General features: G+C 42.6%; 1 protein-coding gene across 1 annotated transcript; it reads left to right on the forward strand.

Annotated features, from left to right (window-relative positions):
• Positions 1-366: 366 nt before the first annotated feature.
• Positions 367-17,288, forward strand: LOC308043521 (uncharacterized protein; the record flags this gene model as incomplete). Its single annotated transcript, XM_080349678.1, has 6 exons — positions 367-385; positions 1,120-1,246; positions 3,458-3,577; positions 4,276-4,451; positions 5,871-6,032; positions 17,203-17,288. The coding sequence occupies exons 2-6, from the start codon at positions 1,227-1,229 to the stop codon at positions 17,286-17,288; spliced, it is 564 nt and encodes a 187-aa protein (XP_080205804.1). The 5' UTR covers positions 367-385; positions 1,120-1,226.
• Between the last annotated feature and the right edge of the window lie 936 nt (positions 17,289-18,224).

The raw sequence follows: 18,224 nt of genomic DNA on the forward strand, positions 1-18,224 counted from the left end.
TGCTTTAAAAGGTGTAGTGGTGCTGGATACTGTCAGTGTGACAAGGAGGGCCGTGTTCTGTGATTCTAACCTGTAATCAAGAGGCGGATGGTTCTGAAGTAGCACATGAAGACTTTAAATAGCCTTAACTTGAATAGTCTATGCTGAGCAGAATATTAAAAAAGACAATGATGAAGAAGCTTGTGGATGATGTTATGTGCAGTGAGTTTGAAGCTGCAGTTTTATATGCATTCTGTGCCAGATTTGTGAATGAATCCTCAGCTCCTTCCCAGGGATGCACACGGACGGGGCTGTTGGGAGGAATGTGAGATGCTGAAATGCCAACGAGCAGGTCCTGGAGTTTCACGGGGCAGAAAATACCGTAGTGAAACGTCTAAAATTGGTGGTACGTTCCCGGCTCCTCTATGTGCAGTCCCTGCTGACTCCAGACAACTGGGGGTGCAGTTGCTCTTTGAGGCTGAACTGGGTCCTACTGGGACCCCTAAAGGGGCTGCACAGTGTGGGCTGCAAAGTTCCGCTCGTCTCATCTTAACCCGTGTGAAACACAACATCTGAAATTCGAACAAACATGGTAATTGCTCTTGTCATTCCCCATAGGACAATGAGCATGTTTGTTTGCTGGCAAGAATCCCTCGCAACTACTTCTTTATTTCCTCCTGCTATTCTTTTTGTTGTCAGCGCTGGTAGTTAACATGTTATAATTCACCTCCCACTCTGGGCAGGATTCCTCTTGTATTCACTAAGAAAGTGAATTTACGCTGCCTGCAAACAGAGGACGTTAATTTTCACAGTTCGTGTGAACTATAGGGCAGAGGATCAGTATGTTCTCACAATTCTCTCGTAATGCCGGCATTTAACGATCCATTGAACTTTTCCCTTTGTGCTAAATATCACCAAAATAACATGCTTATTTTTCTTCCTCCTCTTGGTGATGGTAGGAGACAAAGTGCAATTGTCTTGCCGTCTCCACCTGCTCTTTTGTGTGGGAATCGGAACATTCTGATAAGGTCCCTTTGCACTTGGAGGCTGCAGCTCTGTGCTAATCTTGTTACAGCAAATCTCGGGAATGGAAAGAGGAAGAAAACGTGTCTGTATTTACTTTCACATTTCTTTTTTAAGCCAAAAGATCCTCCAATACTGCCTATTCTGGAATGCATAAGACCAGAAAATGAGCATGCAGTTTCCATGGACCCCGCAGTTTTGATTTATTGTTCAATGGTAAATCAATGCTGCTTTTTTCATCAAGGTATGGTTAACAGAATATATCATCTGCAGAAATAATTTGGATTTCTGTGACTGTTGAGGGGATGGACATTTCCTTGTTAGTCAGGGACACGAGTCTGATTCTGGCCCCGAGTGCAGTCAAACAGAGTTTGTTCTCTCCCCTCCTACTCTCGGTCTCCAGGAAGTTTACAGGTAGGTGTAGGTAAATTTTCCCAGCAAGGCAATGCCAGAAATGTCTTCAAGTTATTAGTAAGTTGTTTTGTTTGCTTATTTAAGTGATCACGGTTGAGCCCAAACAACTTGCTTCTGAACAAGCAGGTGCTCAGTGTGGCATTGGCAGAGCTCTATGGATTTAAGTTTCTTTATTAGGACTGATACTTTTTAAAAATTTGCATTCTAGTGCAAGTGTGTTACAGATGATCCATCTGATAACACTAACTAATGCACATTAATATTATGGCTTAATTGTTATATTTTTTTTTACTATAAATCAGTCTTTTTCTTTTTAAAATGGAACTAAAGCCTGCCATCCTTTGGTTTTGTAAAATATTTGTCAATTCCAATATTGTTAATATCCTCATGACAATGAGGCACCAGTAGACACCTCATTCACTTTCTCTTCTTGCAGTCAGTTAAGGGTAAGAGGTGCAAGCTCACTAAGAGACTGCGTTTAAAAGTTGCGTATCGTTGTAGTTGTACTTTTGGGGCTAGAAAACTCTATTTGAATGGTTGTCTGCAGCTAATGGAAAATGAAGACGTTGTCCTGTGAGCAGATAGTGCTCTGTGTGTGTCCCTTCTAGCACGGGAAGGGAATTGGACTCAAGTCTTTGTTATTCCTGTTCCATTCATTTCATTACAATTGTGGGAATAAGTCCCACGCTGTCGCAAGAACCGTCTTTAAAATGTGTTTATTTACCCGGCAAGAGCTGTGCTTGAAAAATAAACAGGTCACAACCGCTGCTGGAATGAAAAAGCTCAAAAGGTAAATTTTTCCACCAGCACAAATATTCTACTTCTGCAGTGCTGTAATCTCATTTAAGGAAACACAATTGAAGCACAGGTGTCACAAACGTTCATTTGCTTTTTTAATGGGAGGGAGGGTTCACAATGTATTTGTGCGTCCTGATAACAGTAAACCTTTTTTTCCAATCCTGGATTTAGGATATTTCTTGGTGTCAGATTTGATGTAAATGCAGAACATGTTTACCTGCACTGTCATTTAAGGATCCCTGACGTGCTGTTGTGATGAAGCACGTTCCGTATCGAGGAGAAGGAAGCGTTAAAAGACTTTTCCATCTATTTAAGGCAAATACTTACAGAGGGTGTTGTGAGAGTATCTCCTTCGGTCTCTTGTGTAACAAAAATGTAGGAAAATAATCTTACTAACTTGAGATTTTTGATTATTTTGATGCTAATGTCATTGCCCAAGTATGTAGAAATAACATCTGGTGGAAACAGTTTTTGTGAAAAGTTTCTCTTTGGTTTTTTAAAATGCCATTGTGAAGCAACAGAGACCTAAATGCCACTTAGTGTAAAAATGATGGACGGGAATACGTTTCACATGCGTATTTTTAATTATTATTTGCTGAGCAGCATGAATGAATTCAGCAATGCAGAAGTACAGTTCTGTGGTCGTGAGTGTGAAACTGAGAGCGAAGGGAAGTGAGGGACTCATTGAATTCATCTTTGCAAATGCCTGAAATTAAGGAAGAGAGAAACAATGTGCATGGAAAAAAAGGATGGTAAGAGTAACGGAATATTTAGGATTTGCTGTTGGTTGACTTTGGCTGAGTCCTGCAGGCGAGGCGAGCGGTGGGTCCTGCTGGGACATGGCCCTGCCCCGCAGGAGCTGCAGCCCCTGAGCTGGTACCCACATTGGACTTTAAACCGAGGTTTTCATAATGACGGATGGTTTTTGGAGGATGGGTGAGTTCTGTGTCGTATCCATGAATGAACACTGGATTCTGAAGGTGTTTATATAGCACTGCACAGCGCTGATATTGGACATGCACATTTCCACAGTACTTTACAAATGTATTGTGGGTGTTATTTTGCAGAGTTGCTCGCACAGTGGCCAGAAGATGAAGTTCTCTCAATCTGGAGATCTGATACCTCAGTCTGAAACATGCGATTATCGTATTTCAGCATGTTTTTAATGTAAAGCTGAAACAAAAGTCAGAGCTTGGTTTGTAGTGCAAGTAATACTTTCTGATTGTTTTCTTTGCATCTATAGAATAAAAAACCTAACGGTGGAGCTGAAAACCAAGCAAGAGGAGTTAAAAAACGCAAAAGAAGATTTGCGGTATTTCCAAGAGGAAAAGGAAGCTGCCTATAAGCAATCCCAGGTGCTCAGGTAAGAGCCCCAAAGGAAATGCTGATGTTGTGCCTCTTGTGAGCAGGTGGGAGGATTCGCTGGACGTGCTCAGGGTGTTTAGAACCATCCCAGTGCTTCTTGCTTTTCCAGCACACTGAGATGCTGTAGTGCTGCCAAATGCAACTGGAAAATAGCACTGCTAGTTGCTGATGCTATGAGCAACAAGTTTGTTTCTTCACAAATTTAAAAACATTAATTAACACTTAAAAGCGAGCGTGTACCACTTGGTTGTAATGCATCAGAAATACGGTATTTCTTACGTGTCTTGTTTATGAAGAGTCAACATAAGATTGGACGTATAGTCATTTAAACATGATTAATGTGATTTCACAATAAAAAGTGATTGTGCAATAGCACAGTTTTCTTCATTTATACATTTAAGCTCTATCAGATGATCATAAAATGTCATGAGTTGGAAAGGACCCACAAGGATCATTGAGTCCAACTCCTGTCCCTGCATACGACAACCCCTAAATTCACACCATAAATCAACATTTAGAAGGGAGAAACTTAATATAAATATATCCAATATACAGCATATTTCATACACTATATTATTGTAACCCAATATAGCATAAACTGTCATACAACAGAAAAGCAGTTGTCAAGTTTACTTTAGTTTCCCAAGTTTGTAATTTAAAAGAATGTATGCCTGGTGTTATTCTTTTGTCTTGCAGAAACACATTGGAACACCATTGCTCAACCCTGAACAAGGCCGTCTCCCTCTTCCCTTTTATTAGAAGTGAGCTAGACAGTATTAAAGAAGTCATCTCCAGCAACCTGGACAACTGGGCTGCCATGAAAGAGGAAATTTTTCTACAAATAAAGACTGTTAGCAAAGAAGCTTTGACAGGTAAATCACCTGGCAATAACATATTAATAACAATATATTTTGGTGGTTGAGTGTAACACAGTAAATTAGAAGGTCAAATTAATCAGATTATTTCTAATTCTGACATTAACTTGTCCAAGTTGCAAGTATCAGGAGACCCTGTCTGCTGTGAACTGGGTTCCACTCAGTCCGGTTCCCTTTAGATTAGCGTACTGGACTAATTGTTTGGGTCCAACTGAAATGGAAATAGTATAAATACTATTATTTGAAACAGAAATAATATATGTACTATGAGTCTATGGATATGATTTCAACATAAAGCCTTTGTGATATTTTCATTTGCCTCGTGTCTCCTGAAAATTCAGTTTTATCCTTGAATACCATCCTTGCTCTGCCTCAGTGTAATTACACATCCAGAGCATCCACACAGGCCCTGCGCTGACTTTGCAACTTGAAAGGCTGTTGCACGTAATTTTTATATTTATATATCTACATATTCCTTTCTTATGCTGTGTGTGTATGAGTCGATGAGCTGCTATTAGTTCCGGAGGTTAGTTTTATAAGGGTTATCACATAGCAAAGAAGTAGGTGAGCTGCTGTCACTTTCTGTCCCTGTGAGAAGGAATATAAAGGTGTGATGGGCGATGTGCATCTCCCAGATCGTTCTGCTGCTGAAACCCTGCGAACCCCAGTGCAAAATCACAGCCTAAGCGAAACCTGCGTGCAGGGAGTATCTCAGAAAATATGTAGTTTCATTTGGAATAGCAGCTGCCCAGCAGCCTGTGCTTCCTGGGGAATGAGCAGTGATATTTCCTGTTTTCAAGGATGGCTTTGCTGGGAGCAGGCAGAGCTGAGCGGGGCCGCCCCAGCCCAGCCCACCACGAGCATGACCGGAAAATCACTCTTCAGCATTGAGTTTTTGTGAGAACAATTCACTGAAATGGCAGCGTCAATATCACACACTTTGCTTCATGACTTCATCTCCTAATTAGACGGAGTGTTGTGTGTCCCTAAAGGTTCCTCTCTTCCTGTGCTCCTTCTCTGCCCACTTCTCGCCAGTAAAGCGAATATGAGTGTGCGTTTGTGCAGACATCTTCAGGTTCAAAGACATTCATAGCATTTTAAGGCTTGTTTTTCTGTGCGTCAACAATGGGTTTTGTATCTTTTTAAGATAAGAAGCTTGGATTCCAGTATCTCTGTCACTTGATCTTGCAGGAGGTACGTGTTATTGCTTAGAATAAAATTAGTATTATTTGTCAATAACAGGTGTTTGGCTAAGTGCAAGTTATCTGTGTAAAGCGATGTTGCACAAAGCGTGTCTTTTGGCCCTTCGCGTTCTCAGCAGAACCCCAACTGAAGTCCTGAGGTCATCTATCAGGTGTAATACTACTTAGTGAAGAAGGTAAGTTTGACAACAATCTACATTTTTTTCCTCCTCAGAAATACCCAAATTGAATCAAAGATTAGCAAAATCCCAGAGGGAGAACGAATGCCTCCAAGAAAAAGTGAAACATCTGACGCTGGTGGCCGACACGGTCGAGCTGAAAACTCAACAGCTTCAAACTTCACTTCAGCAAGGGAACGAACTGCAGAGTAGATGCCGTGAGCTACAAAAGGAAACATTAGGTAAGAGAATTTTGACGTTTCAAGCAAACTTCCGAGTAAAATGAAATGCAAAAGAACGATGTTAAAAGCACTGGAGTTGTGGTTGTTAGTGTGAAGGTGTTCAACAGCCCGGCTCGGGCCCGAATGCAACGTGGGTGTTGTGCCGTCAGAAAGATGATGTATTGTTCTGAAGAGTCCGGTGCCCTGCTGGGAACAGGACTCAGCTGAGGCGCGGGAAGAATGAAGGGAGGGAGGAAAACAGTGATAATGGTGGTGATAGAATTATGTTGTTACTTGTCAATCTTATGTAAAACATCAGGGAGAAAAATTAGAAAAAATAAAATCAGAATAAATACTCTCCTTTTGAGTGGAAGGCCAGGCAGGATTTTTTGCTATGGCATCACAACTGGAAAGTGGGTCAGGCTACGCCTGTCGCTTTGCTCCAAGATTCATTAAGTATGAGTCTGTCTAATGAGACATTTTAAGAAACGTATCAAGGTTGTGCTGTTCTGGGTGTAGTTTTGAGTCATGGAGTTGGCACAGCGATTACCGTGCTGCCGTCCGCACAGCGTGCAATTGCACATTTCCAGCAGTAGGTCTCGGTGCTTGTCACGACGAAGGAATTTCACTGATCCTTCAATATCCGTGATAATATCAAATGGCAGACAGCGCTGTAGAAAACCGCAGACAGCACCCCGTGAGTTACCAACCTATGTTGCTGAACGCAATCTTTTTCTCCCTGTATAACAATAGTGTCAGGAAGGATGTGTTTGAATGATAGAAATAAGCAGGTAACTACAGCATTTTGCAGGCAGCATCCACACAAGGAATACATTTAGCTGTCAGTTGTTAACCGCAGCCTCTTCTTCTGCAGACGTGAGCAAATGGAAAGAAATGCATCAATTCTATTTCAATTTCCTTTTTTGAGTTGGACATGTTTCAGAAAATTTGTACCTTTTTGTTTGACTTCTATGTAAAATCACTAGGAGACACTTTTAAGGAAATGTGAAATAAAGTGCTGGGAATACGTAAATGGCCTCTACTGCATCGTTGGGTTTTTTTTCAAGACAAGTAAACAATCTCAATAGCATATGTATAATTTATATCTGTAATATGTATTACGTATCTGGGACAATTGCCTGGGTAATAATATAACTAAAAAAGCCAAAATTCCTAATAAGCTCAAGATAACATCACTAGAAAAGATAAAATTGAAGGAGTTGACTAGTTGCAGTGATTAAGCCACGTTGCTTGTCCCGAGAGCGGGAGGTCACACGTGGCTCCTCATGTTTTACTTGCAGCTTGTTTGGAAAAGCTGCTAAAATTCATTCACTTCTGTTTCTTCTCCATTGAGAGATTCATATTGTATCACAATAATCTGTGCATATGCCTCACTGCCGGGTTTGACTGTTACAACGCCGCGGTGTGAAATTTGGAAATTACATAGTTTAGAATATTCCGCGTGTTTTGTTTCTTAATGTTCACTTTTTGTCTTTATTTATGCTGAAGTAACCCTAGAGATCGAGCTGGGAGGCTCTTACGGCTCCAGAAATCACCCAAATGGACAGTATCGCTCCAAAGAGGCCAAGGTGATGGCTCCAAAATGTGATAACACCCACTGCAGTGATTTGTTGTGGCTGATTAGACTTTCCTCTCTCGCTGGTAGAGTGGCGCTTACGAAAAGGAAGTTTGTTTGGTCTTTAGTGTGGTCTTGTGCCTTGCAAAGAAATGCAAAGTTCCTTTATACGGCAATGGGTATATTCTACTAGAAGTGCTGCTAAATGTAAGGATTTGTGTGTCGCTTTGAGGATAATGTGACAGATATTTTGTTCAGAATCTGTGCATCAATTTTCTGGTACGTGCTGGTGTAGTGTCGTGTTTGGGTCACACTGTTGCATTCGTTAAGAAGGAGCGTATGTAAAATGCTCGTTTTGCCCTAATACTTGGCTTTCTTCTGCATTCAGTATGACCAGAAATCTTATTTCCAGTTTCATTTTAGGAGTATCTTTGTATAAATAGACAGAAGCAGTGATAAGTCATAAGCACTTTGATCATTTATCATTTACCATTCTCTAGAAATGTGAATTTCTGCAGTTTTCAAAGCGGCTCTACTACCCGGCTGCCTCGAGGAGAACACCATCACATTTGACATGCATTTTTGAGGTGGAAATATTAGTCAAAACTGAAAAATCTCAATGCAAAAATAACTCCTTCTCAAGTATACTTCAACGTTTCATTTGTATTGAAAAGTCTTTTAATCTTTTTATATGGACTAAAATAGACTCATGGGTGGCCCAAGTTAAATTCGTTAGTGCTGGTGCGCAGGCTGTTGTGGTTCCCGCCTTGCTGTAAGCACCAACACATACGAGTTCCAAAACTGTAGATTTTACTTTTATAAGATGCTATGTTCAGTGTGACTCGGATAATTTTACACATTGCGGAGTTAAGTTTTGGCGGTGAAGCGGCTGTTTGTGGGCACGATAAACGTTCCCGGGGGCTGGAATGTTGGTGCTCGCTGCCGTTGCAGAAAGTCTAAAGTCCATTTAATTCAGTGTTGCATACTGAGCGCTTGAATCCATGGTGTGGTTCAAAGGAAGGAGCAGGAACTTGGACTGGCAGTTATAGGCGAATCTGGCTTCCTCGCGTGTCTCATCTTGCTCTAAGAGGCCCTTGAGCCTAATAAGACAATCTTTTAAGCTTTGAAATACGTGGTTTCATATCATTACGTGAGATTTGTATCGTTACGTTTATGCTGATATGAAAGCTCCCCTCATTGAGTTCCCTTTTTGGTTTTGTAAAGCTGTTTACTTCAGAGGTTCCTGTAAACAATGAGTTCATAGTTTGTTCTCGTGCCTTTTCGGTTTTCCCACCTTTAACTCTATAAAGAATTGTCTTGTAATCTCAGAAGACCAGAGAAAAGTGCTTGCAGTGTGGAATTTACTTTCTGTGTGTCCTCAGCTGAGCAACAGCTCCCGTGTCCATCTCGAGCACTTGGGTTCTAGTTTCTTCTGCTGTCCGTGAATTGGGGAAGGGTCCGACCCCACATGGGGGCCGGTGTTTCACTGAGCAGATCTAAGGTGTCAATAGGGTGGGTCTGCAAACTGTCCTGTCCCCGCTGTCCCAGCATCTCCATTTTGCACACACCACAGTTCTCTTTCACCCCCAGGCCATCACCTGGAGCTAATGATGTTCTTACCAAGAGAAGAGTTGATGAAAATGTCCCCTTCACCTGCTTCTGATGAAAATTGTGCTCTGTCCCCATAAATCCCATAGAATTATGTCTACATCAGCACTGTTGGTGGATTTTGTTTGTACATTTTTGTGTTTTCTGTTCCAGATTTATGGTTTAAGATGCTGTAGGTTGTACATTCTGTAGTGATGGGATCAAATCCCACATGGAGCACATTGGTGGGTTTGCCCCTTTGGTCTTTATTTCCTCCATCCCGCCCCTGGGCGCCTCCAGTGGTGAAGAGCGCTCCCCGACTTTGCTTCCAAGGAATATCAACGGTATGATCCGGTGAGCTTCTTGACCTCTAGAGCAAATTGGAAAGTAAAGATGTCTTAATGAGCAGCCCAGGTGATGAGTATCAAGGCTTAAGGATGGAATGTAAACTTATTCACTGTCCCTGAGCTCTCCCCAAAATTAATTTGGGAGGACATTTGTGATTCAGCTCTCACCAGTTATTCCGCTCTTGGAATTGAGTGTGAATACGAGCAACTGCAGAGTTCTGGTTTTGACAAGAGAACGAATTTGGCATTTACAGAACTAAATGATCATTTTTCACTTCGATGTGACGACCAAAAAGGAAGGTGTGACTGTGGAAGGAGCCTAAACTCTTACTTTTATCCATGCTCACATCTTTATTAATAATTTTCCACCGCCAGCACTGATAGGAGATCTAGCCCAGAGTTGCCACCTGATATTTTTGTCTTATTTCTATCCACTTCAAAGGAATATTTCGGAAGCTGCTTGTCGACGTTGATAAAGAGAATCCATAATTCGGGGTGCTGTACAGAGCCACTCCTGCCCTCAAGAAGCCCATGAAGTGCGCTGCAGTATTATCAGTCACTGCACTATTATCAATCCTGCTTGCTTGCCTGTTTAAAATACATTTCCAGAGACAAGGGATTAAAAAAACAACACAAAGCAAATGTAATGGGTTGGCTGGAAGTTATCAGGGTGGCTGGTGTGTGCGGATTCCCAGGCGGTGCGGCGGGTCGAGCTGGAGCAGCAGGGTCACGGTGACCCCGCTCCCCGGGCTCGGCTGCTTCACTCGCTTATTCTGCACATCTCCCGTCTCTTTTTTTAATAAAATCCTGAAATAGCAGACATTTTGTGGAGAAAACACAAAGGAAACATCATATAAAGAGTTCATACAGAATACCAGGACTCTGCAGAATCTTAATGAGCAGCTGAAGTACCAGCTAAGGAGGTGGTTTTATGTGAGGCATTTTAAAGTTTGTTTTTATGAATTAAAAAAATGCAGCCCTTAATAATAAATAAGTTCTTAAGAAACTATAAAATGTTTGATGTGGATATCCAGAAGGAGATTTCAAGACTGCTGGCCCAGGTGCTTTTATTCTACCTTTCCTGAATAGATCACTAAGACACAGTCTCTCTATGGAACTTGTTGCTGGATTGGGGTACTAAAGGTGGTTGGTGCACTGGCAATACAAATGTCCTCTTAGAAATACACAGCATTATTTTTCTTCATGAAACAAGCATCAAATATTATGAGTTTCCCATTGTATTAAAGTAGTGGGAAAAACACTTTTTTAATTGCATCACTTCATCTTAGTGAAAATCAATTTTAATTAGTGGATTTACACCATACAAAGTTAATGTGTAGGAAATCAGATCTAGAGTGTCCATGGGTTGGGGGGGCTGGTTTTTTGGTTTAATTTGCCTCTTTTTCCCCACAAACTACTTTGAAGCCAATATCCCTCTTTGGTGCTGGAATAGCTCAATGATCCAGAAAACAACCCAAAACTTAGAAGGATTTGGGATTTCTCTATTTTGAAAGGACTTTGCTTTCTGCAGCCGATATTTTGAAGATCCGTATTTTGTGTATTTATCATAGAACAGTAAATGATGGAATATTTCATATGATAGCAGTGAGTTATATTTTGGCAAAGCAGTGAAGTTGGTTGCTGCTTTCCTACCAGTTTTCAGGCTCGCTGTGCATCACTCAAGACGACAGGGCTGGAAAAATGCTCAACACGGGGCAAGGTCTGCTGAATAATTGTCTAATCAGATAAACTCACAAGAAAAAGAAATCAATAATGCCTCGTGGTAGCATCTTTGTGTGTATTCTTAGGGTTGTGAGCAGCAGAAGAACACATTCCCCTAAAAGAGAGGAGGGAATACCTGGACTCTTTATTGCCATCCAAATCCTTTCCTCCACTTAATCACAGTCATGGAAGAATTTTTCTTCACCAAGTCATGCAGGTTTTCTGTGGCCTATTTACAGTTACAGGTTTAGATTGCTGGCTGTGTGCATGAAACATGGCCTTTAAGTCTTTTGATACTGTTGAAGTTACTGAACGTAAACGCGGAATAAACTGATGAGAGATGCTGTGGAAGCAGCGGCAGCTGGAGGACGAGCGGGACGCTCCAGCAGGGAACGATCGCGCTTCGTGGATAGAAGGAGCCGTATTTTCATCTGCATGAAGTGTCTTTAATGACACTTTAAAGACCGCTTGGAAGAGCTTTGCAAATGCGACGAGAGAATAGTTTCCTGTAGTTTTAAGTAGGCTGCGGTTCAAATATCCACTATTCATGCTACAAGTACTGTTGAAATAGTGGGTTTTTTTAATTAATTCCAGCTGCGGTGCTGAGAGTTGCAAGGGTGAGAGCTGGGGAACGCAGGGTTGGTGTTTGAGCAGAATGTGACACATGGGTTAGACGAAGCAATGGCTCATTAGCGCTTTTCAGGAGGCGCTTTGAGTGGAAGAGGAACCCGATGAAAAGAGCATCATCCTCCTCCTCCTCCTCCTCTGGCTGGTGGGCCGGTACGAGCAGTTCTGACACATCCCAATTAGCTCGGATTCAAAAAGGCAGGAACTTCTGCTGAAAATTCAGCCTTAAAGAGCAAGTCCAAGTGTGAGCCCTGGCGGAGCAAATGCCGTGTCTACCGTCTCCCTGGCCATAAAAGTGCGGGTGACACGTCCCTTATGCACTTGGGGACAAAAAGGGGAGCTGGTTTTGCCAAGCTGATGTTGTTTCTCTAATTAAACACTTTGTAAGGCCTTGGGATAGATTGACATTGTGTTTGTGTGGTGTATGTGGTTGCTGGCTTATTCTTTTGAGGGCACTGAGCGTGTTCTAGATTTGTACCGCCCAAAATAATTTAGAATCTGGTCTCTTATCTTGCTTTTGCTCTGCTTGTTTTATATACGAACGTGAAGGAAGTGAAGTACGAGTTGAGAGCAGAGGTCCGGAGCGCTGGGTCCTGGCAGCCATCAGCAACATGTGCGGGGGGAGATAAGGAACAGGCGCTCCTGTTTCTGGCATGTTCTCCCGGTTCCTGGCAGCTCCTGGTGATTTAGAGACTTCCTGGTGGCACCGCTCGGGTCTCCAGAAAGGATGTCAATCTGTACACTGGAGTCCGGCCCTGGGCTCTTTCCAGACAGGCCTGTGAGTCACAAATAAGCACTTTATTGTGTATACAAAAAATAATTTATCTTAGAGAACATAGTACATTAAATATTATAAACAAAAATAAATAGTTCTGTTCTTTGCATGTAGGAACTTTGAGTATTCAGTTTGCTTCTTTGGTCTCCTTAGAAACATACAGTGAAGCAAATTATTCCTAGTCTGACACAATAATTTTTCACGTATGTATTTCATATTTCTCACAGCTTCTCTAGTATGCTCCTTAAATAAATGTACTTAAGTATCTGTGTTAAGTGTACATCTGAATTTGGTGTAGCATTAATAGAAGTGGGCTGGTGCTGCTGGAGCAAACGGGTCCCAAGTGCCGGCTGGGTCTGCGTGTCTGCAGGAGCTATTGGAGATGTGCACATTAACCTCTAGAAAGTCTTAACTACCAACAAATAACCTTCCTTTTCTTGCATGTGTATAAAACACTGAGCTTTTATTTAGATGAGACCAACATTTTCAGAAAGCAGCCTGGATTTTTTTGGTAGGTTTTGCAGGAAAAGTACAAAATTACGTGGTTCGATCACACGTGCTTCTGAACTGATATTGCAGGGAATCTGTTATGAATTAGCTGCAAAACTGATGGCTTCCAGAGCAGCTGCCTACCCAATGGGAGTAGAGTTTACGGTGCTTTTTTTTTTTACTGAAACTCTACCAGTTTTGCTGTTTACCGAGCTGGAACCGGAGCCTTCGTTCAGCACGGTGAGAGGGTGCAAACTGGGTGGCCAAATTCCTGAAACCAATTGATGGGCAGACGTGGCGCTTGGTGTTCTGCAGATACCATGCGCTGCATCTACGGGGATTTGCCCAAAAAGAGGAAACAGTCACCAACTTCGGTTCTTTGTATTGTTTTTTCTTATCTTTTCTTTGTGCGTGTTCTGAGCCGCGTCCCCTCGGTCTGTGTCCCCATCTAACAGAGTCTCACGTGGTGGGGAACACGATCCTGCTCGAAGCCCAACCAGTCTCTACCCTCACCCGCCGCTTGTCCCTGTTTGACGGCCGGAATGGTCATGTGTGCTGCCCAAAAGGTGAATTGTGACTGTGTACGACTAGGGGAAAATACACTGTGAATCACAAAGATTAGTAGAATTAAACTCAAACAACGTTGAGAGCGCTTTGGACTGAAGAGTCTTTAAAATGTGGTACTTAGAACTTCAAAATGAGTATCAGCGTTACAAAGCATGAGCGCTTTTTGTTGGTTTTGCATATTCTGCAACAAGCTTTATTTTCATTGCTGGAGAACATTTTTACATAAGCATTTGAATATGCTTTTCTTTATTCAGCATACGTTTCCATTTGTATTACCGTCTCCTCGTTGCTCTCCTCATTCGTACTATATTTTTCCAGCTTGATTGAAATGTGTATTATTTAGCGTCCGTGGGTCTGATCCCTGGGACTTGTTGCCAAGCAGCTCCCGTTGATTTGGGAACTTTCTCTAGAGAAGACTTGCAGAAACCAGCCGGATAATTGAATCCATCTACCCCCTCATGCAAATACTCTTGTCCAATGCTCAGCCAGTAGGAAAACTCCAAACAAGCGGAGTTAAAGAAGAAATGGAGCTGAAAGAGACCACCCAAAGTATTAATACTAGAACCAAAATACGCATTATCTCTCTTCTTTTATTTCAGACTTGTGTCCATACTCTTACATCTAGGAAGAGAAACTGTAGTAATTAAAGAAATGCCAGAGATCTTCTGTAATAACATATATATATATATATTTTATGTTGCCAAAAAGGAGTGGTTGTGACAAGCTGCTCTGCAGCAGCCGTCCCCATGAAAAGAAAGACAAAGGGCTCTCCCTTCGGTGATGTTGATCTACAGCAATTTTGTCCTAATCTGTTGTGACAAAGCAGTCACGCTGCGGTAGAACTCAATGTTAGATTGTTCCCACGTGTTCCCTCTAACATCTGCGTGCTGCCTGAAGCCAAAGTTTCCTCTCTTTCTGTAGGAACTCAGAGCCGTTTACTTCGTAAGGCGACGTCAGGGTGAATGACAGGAAATCAAAGTTGAATTATTCAGCTTTGGAAAAGCGTACAGAACAATACATGACCGAAGAATGGCCGGTTAAACAAAGGAAAGTAAAGGACAGTAAGTGCAGGTGGTCTGATCTGTCCTCCGTGTGCTTGGCCACGATTCCCTGTGCGGGGAGCAGCGGCCGTGGCCGCTCGGTCCCGCGTTCTGTGGTTCTGTGTCTAACATGCAGGTTTTTGGTGCCGATAACAGGACACAGATCACGCAGTGACTGCCCGGCTCTGATTGCCATGGGAGCTTGGCAGAGAAGTTCTTTTTCAACAGCTGAGAGGAACTTTTGGCAAGAATGCTGTCACACACAGAGCCTTTAAATAGTTGTGAGTTGCCAGTGATTTATCTCCAGGGGTTCTGTTGGATGAGCGTGGATGCTCTTTCCCAGCGAAGTGAGGGGAAACGCGCTTGGTTGTCCAGGCATAAAACTGGAACGCTGTGAGGGCACTGAAAGGTGATAAACCACTGCTTCCCAGGGCTTTTGGCAAGCAGTTAAGCTACCCTCCTTGTTTATTGTGGTCATGCACAACCATCAAACTTTGGGCAGGGTTGAAAAGAGCTCTGTGGAGCAGCTTCCGACCACATTCCCTCAGTCTGAGGAGCACAGTCACACCAAAGCACCTGCAGACTTGTTGTCACAGGGAGAATGGCAGGGACAACCAGGGATAAATGCACGCTACTGGTTATTTAGTATATATAGTTCCAGGTGGAGTCAGCATCTGTTGCACCAGAACAGGGGTTGCGGAGCTGGGAATGTGCCCTGATCCGAGCAGGGAAAGAGAAGGTACCACTCTCCATCTCTGTGTCCTTTAGGAGCCAGGGTCAGCAGCCTTCAGTCCCTGCTGGTCCTTGTCATACCCAGCTGAGAAGGGACCCTGCGAGGAATACCGAGAAACTGTAGAATCTGAAATAAAATGATTTGATTTCAGGAAAATTCCCTTCTCATGCCTGCAAAGCCACTAAGTGTTTAACTCATGACAGGAAAACATTCAGTCACCGCAGGGTAAGGAGGGATGGGGAGAGCAGGTGAAAAAGTGGCGAACAGTGTTTTAGCTGAAGAGTTTGCAGCAAAGTTGTGCTGCTAAATAGGATTGGTGCCGCTGAGCCCAGCGCTCGAGGAGGGGATCATAGAGTCATGGGATGGTTTGGGATGAAGGGACGTCCTCAGCTCCCCAGTGCCACCCCTGCCATGAGCAGGGACGTCTTCACCAGCTCCGGTTGGCCTGGGATGTCTCTGGGGATGTTGGCTGCTCCAGAGCCCGCTTTCCCCTTCACCTCGAGCCTCTCCCAGCTCAGCCCTCGCTACACGGTGCTGCGATTAACAGTGGGAATGTGTTTGTGTCCGCGAAGGAGGTTTAACTTCACTTTTGCGAGGCCGCAGCTTGATTTACACGCAAGACTTAATTCACTTCTTGCCAGACCTTTCCGCTTTCCGTTGCTGTGCGCTGTTGTCGAGGGAAAACAGCCCTCGCCACAAAGCTGGGGGGATCGTCTCCCTCTGTGCTGAAGAGCGTCAGTCCCTATGGATTCCTGAGGCTTGTTTTGTCTAAACACCAACGTACGATGCTCTCAGGTAGAACCTCATCTAATCGCTCCTTTTGATTCCTAAAGTTCCTGAAAGTCTGATGTAAATGGGAAGTATTCTCCGACTGAATAGAGATTGCAGTTAATTATTACTAGTAGGTAACTGCAAATATGGGTGAATTATTGTCTATACTTATGATGGCCTTCTGCTTTTCATATATGCAGTTTCCAGAGTGTGTGTGTATTTGTAGTTCATCTTGTTCTGAAGTTCCCACTCAAAAAAGGGTTTTTTCCAAGTGGAAAACAAAATTGAACTAATTGTCCAAATGAAAAGAGGTGGGATATGTACTGGGAAAAAGGCAACGGCTGATTGAAACTGGTGGGCGATGTGTTCTGAAAGATCACATTTGGGTAGAGAGTAATACAAAATATGTATTGCCAGTAAGTCAGTGTCAATGTCTTAGATGAAGCAGCATTAGCAGGTTATTTTGAGGTCCACCTTCCTGCGTGCTTTTGCTCTCAGCATTATGTACAAACCCCATGATTTAAAGCATTTCATAGTTACATTTAGTTGAATTTCATGTTTCCTGGTAGGATAAAACCCCCCGAACAAATGAAAAGCAGCTTCTTGCTGTAGAGCCGGTGTCTGCGAGATACGAACAGAAACCAGGAACCTGTTCTGCATCCCGGCCTTCTCAGTACAAGTCGTTTCTTATTCTTAAGAAAATATAAATAGCGGGCTTATATGGATTGTAAGCAGTGGGAAATCAGTTCAAATATTGCAATTCATAAGGCCGTGTTTTTCACAGAGGGTCATTTGTTCGGAGGCAGCGGTGGGACTTATGGCAGTGCCTATTGGAGGTGGGAGCGAGGAGTTACGTGCAAATAAACCACGGTATCTATAAAAGTGCGTTATTTCAGTACAACACAGCCGTGAAACCCGTGTTTTTCTTTTCAGATCTAACAAATCAAGTGGAGACAACGGGGCTGAAGCTGCAGAAGGTGACGGCCGAGCTGGAGCACTACAGAAAGCTGTTGACGTAAGATCTCTGTGCCGGATGGTTTTGCTGCTCTGCGTAAAGCTGAACGGCTCAATGCTTGTCATGGTGACTCGAGAGGGTTGTGGCCTATTAAAGGGTCTGTATTTCTACCCACCTGAGTCTGTTGGTGGCAGCAGGGCTGTTTTCCTCCGCTGTGTTTGGTGAGGGTCAGGTCAGCTCTCTCCCACACCTCATTTAACACACAAGTGAAATCCACATAACTCCTGGACTAAAAATCTATGTGGAAAGTCATATTTCACATTGTAGGTTTGGGATGGAGGGAAGGGTGCATTGAAACTAATCGGAAACTTTAGTATTTAATCAGTGACTATGATTTAGTTGGTTTTTCCCCAATATAAATTTGCTGTGATTTTCCCCCCTGCATCAGTGTGTTATTGTGGTTTGTAATTTTACTGTGCCTATGGTTTTAAGTGAAGAGTATACAAAACCTAAATTAATAGAGCAAAAAGAGGATGTCAGCAAAGACTTGTCGGAGCTGAGAACACTTGTGATCTCTGCATTTCTGTGCATAGAAAATCAGCCAGAAACAGCAGCAGCCTGTAGAATGCACAGATAATTAACATTATTGCTTCAAATATGGAGCTGAAGAGTCATGAACTAGTCCCACCAGTCTCCAGGCCAGCTACCATTGGTCTTTTGTATGTTTTTCTGCTATTTAGACAAGGATTAATTCTTTTATGGTGCGTACTTTCTGGATTTGGTTCCTGTATTTGGAGGGTCTGAATGTAACGAAGTTGCAAATATTTGGAATGCTTAGCAACAAAATATTTTAATGATAATACAAGCATTGAGTATGAAAAATTAAGTATGAGTATTTCGTGGACACAGTTAAATAAACAGAAAGGGTTTCCAAATGCAATATTAAAATTTCGATGTAATATGGGTACAATTTAATAAAATAACATATTATAGATCTGTT

Source organism: Nesoenas mayeri (genome assembly GCF_963082525.1).
Source record: "Nesoenas mayeri genome assembly, chromosome: 9".
NCBI classification, from domain to species: Eukaryota; Metazoa; Chordata; class Aves; order Columbiformes; family Columbidae; genus Nesoenas; species Nesoenas mayeri.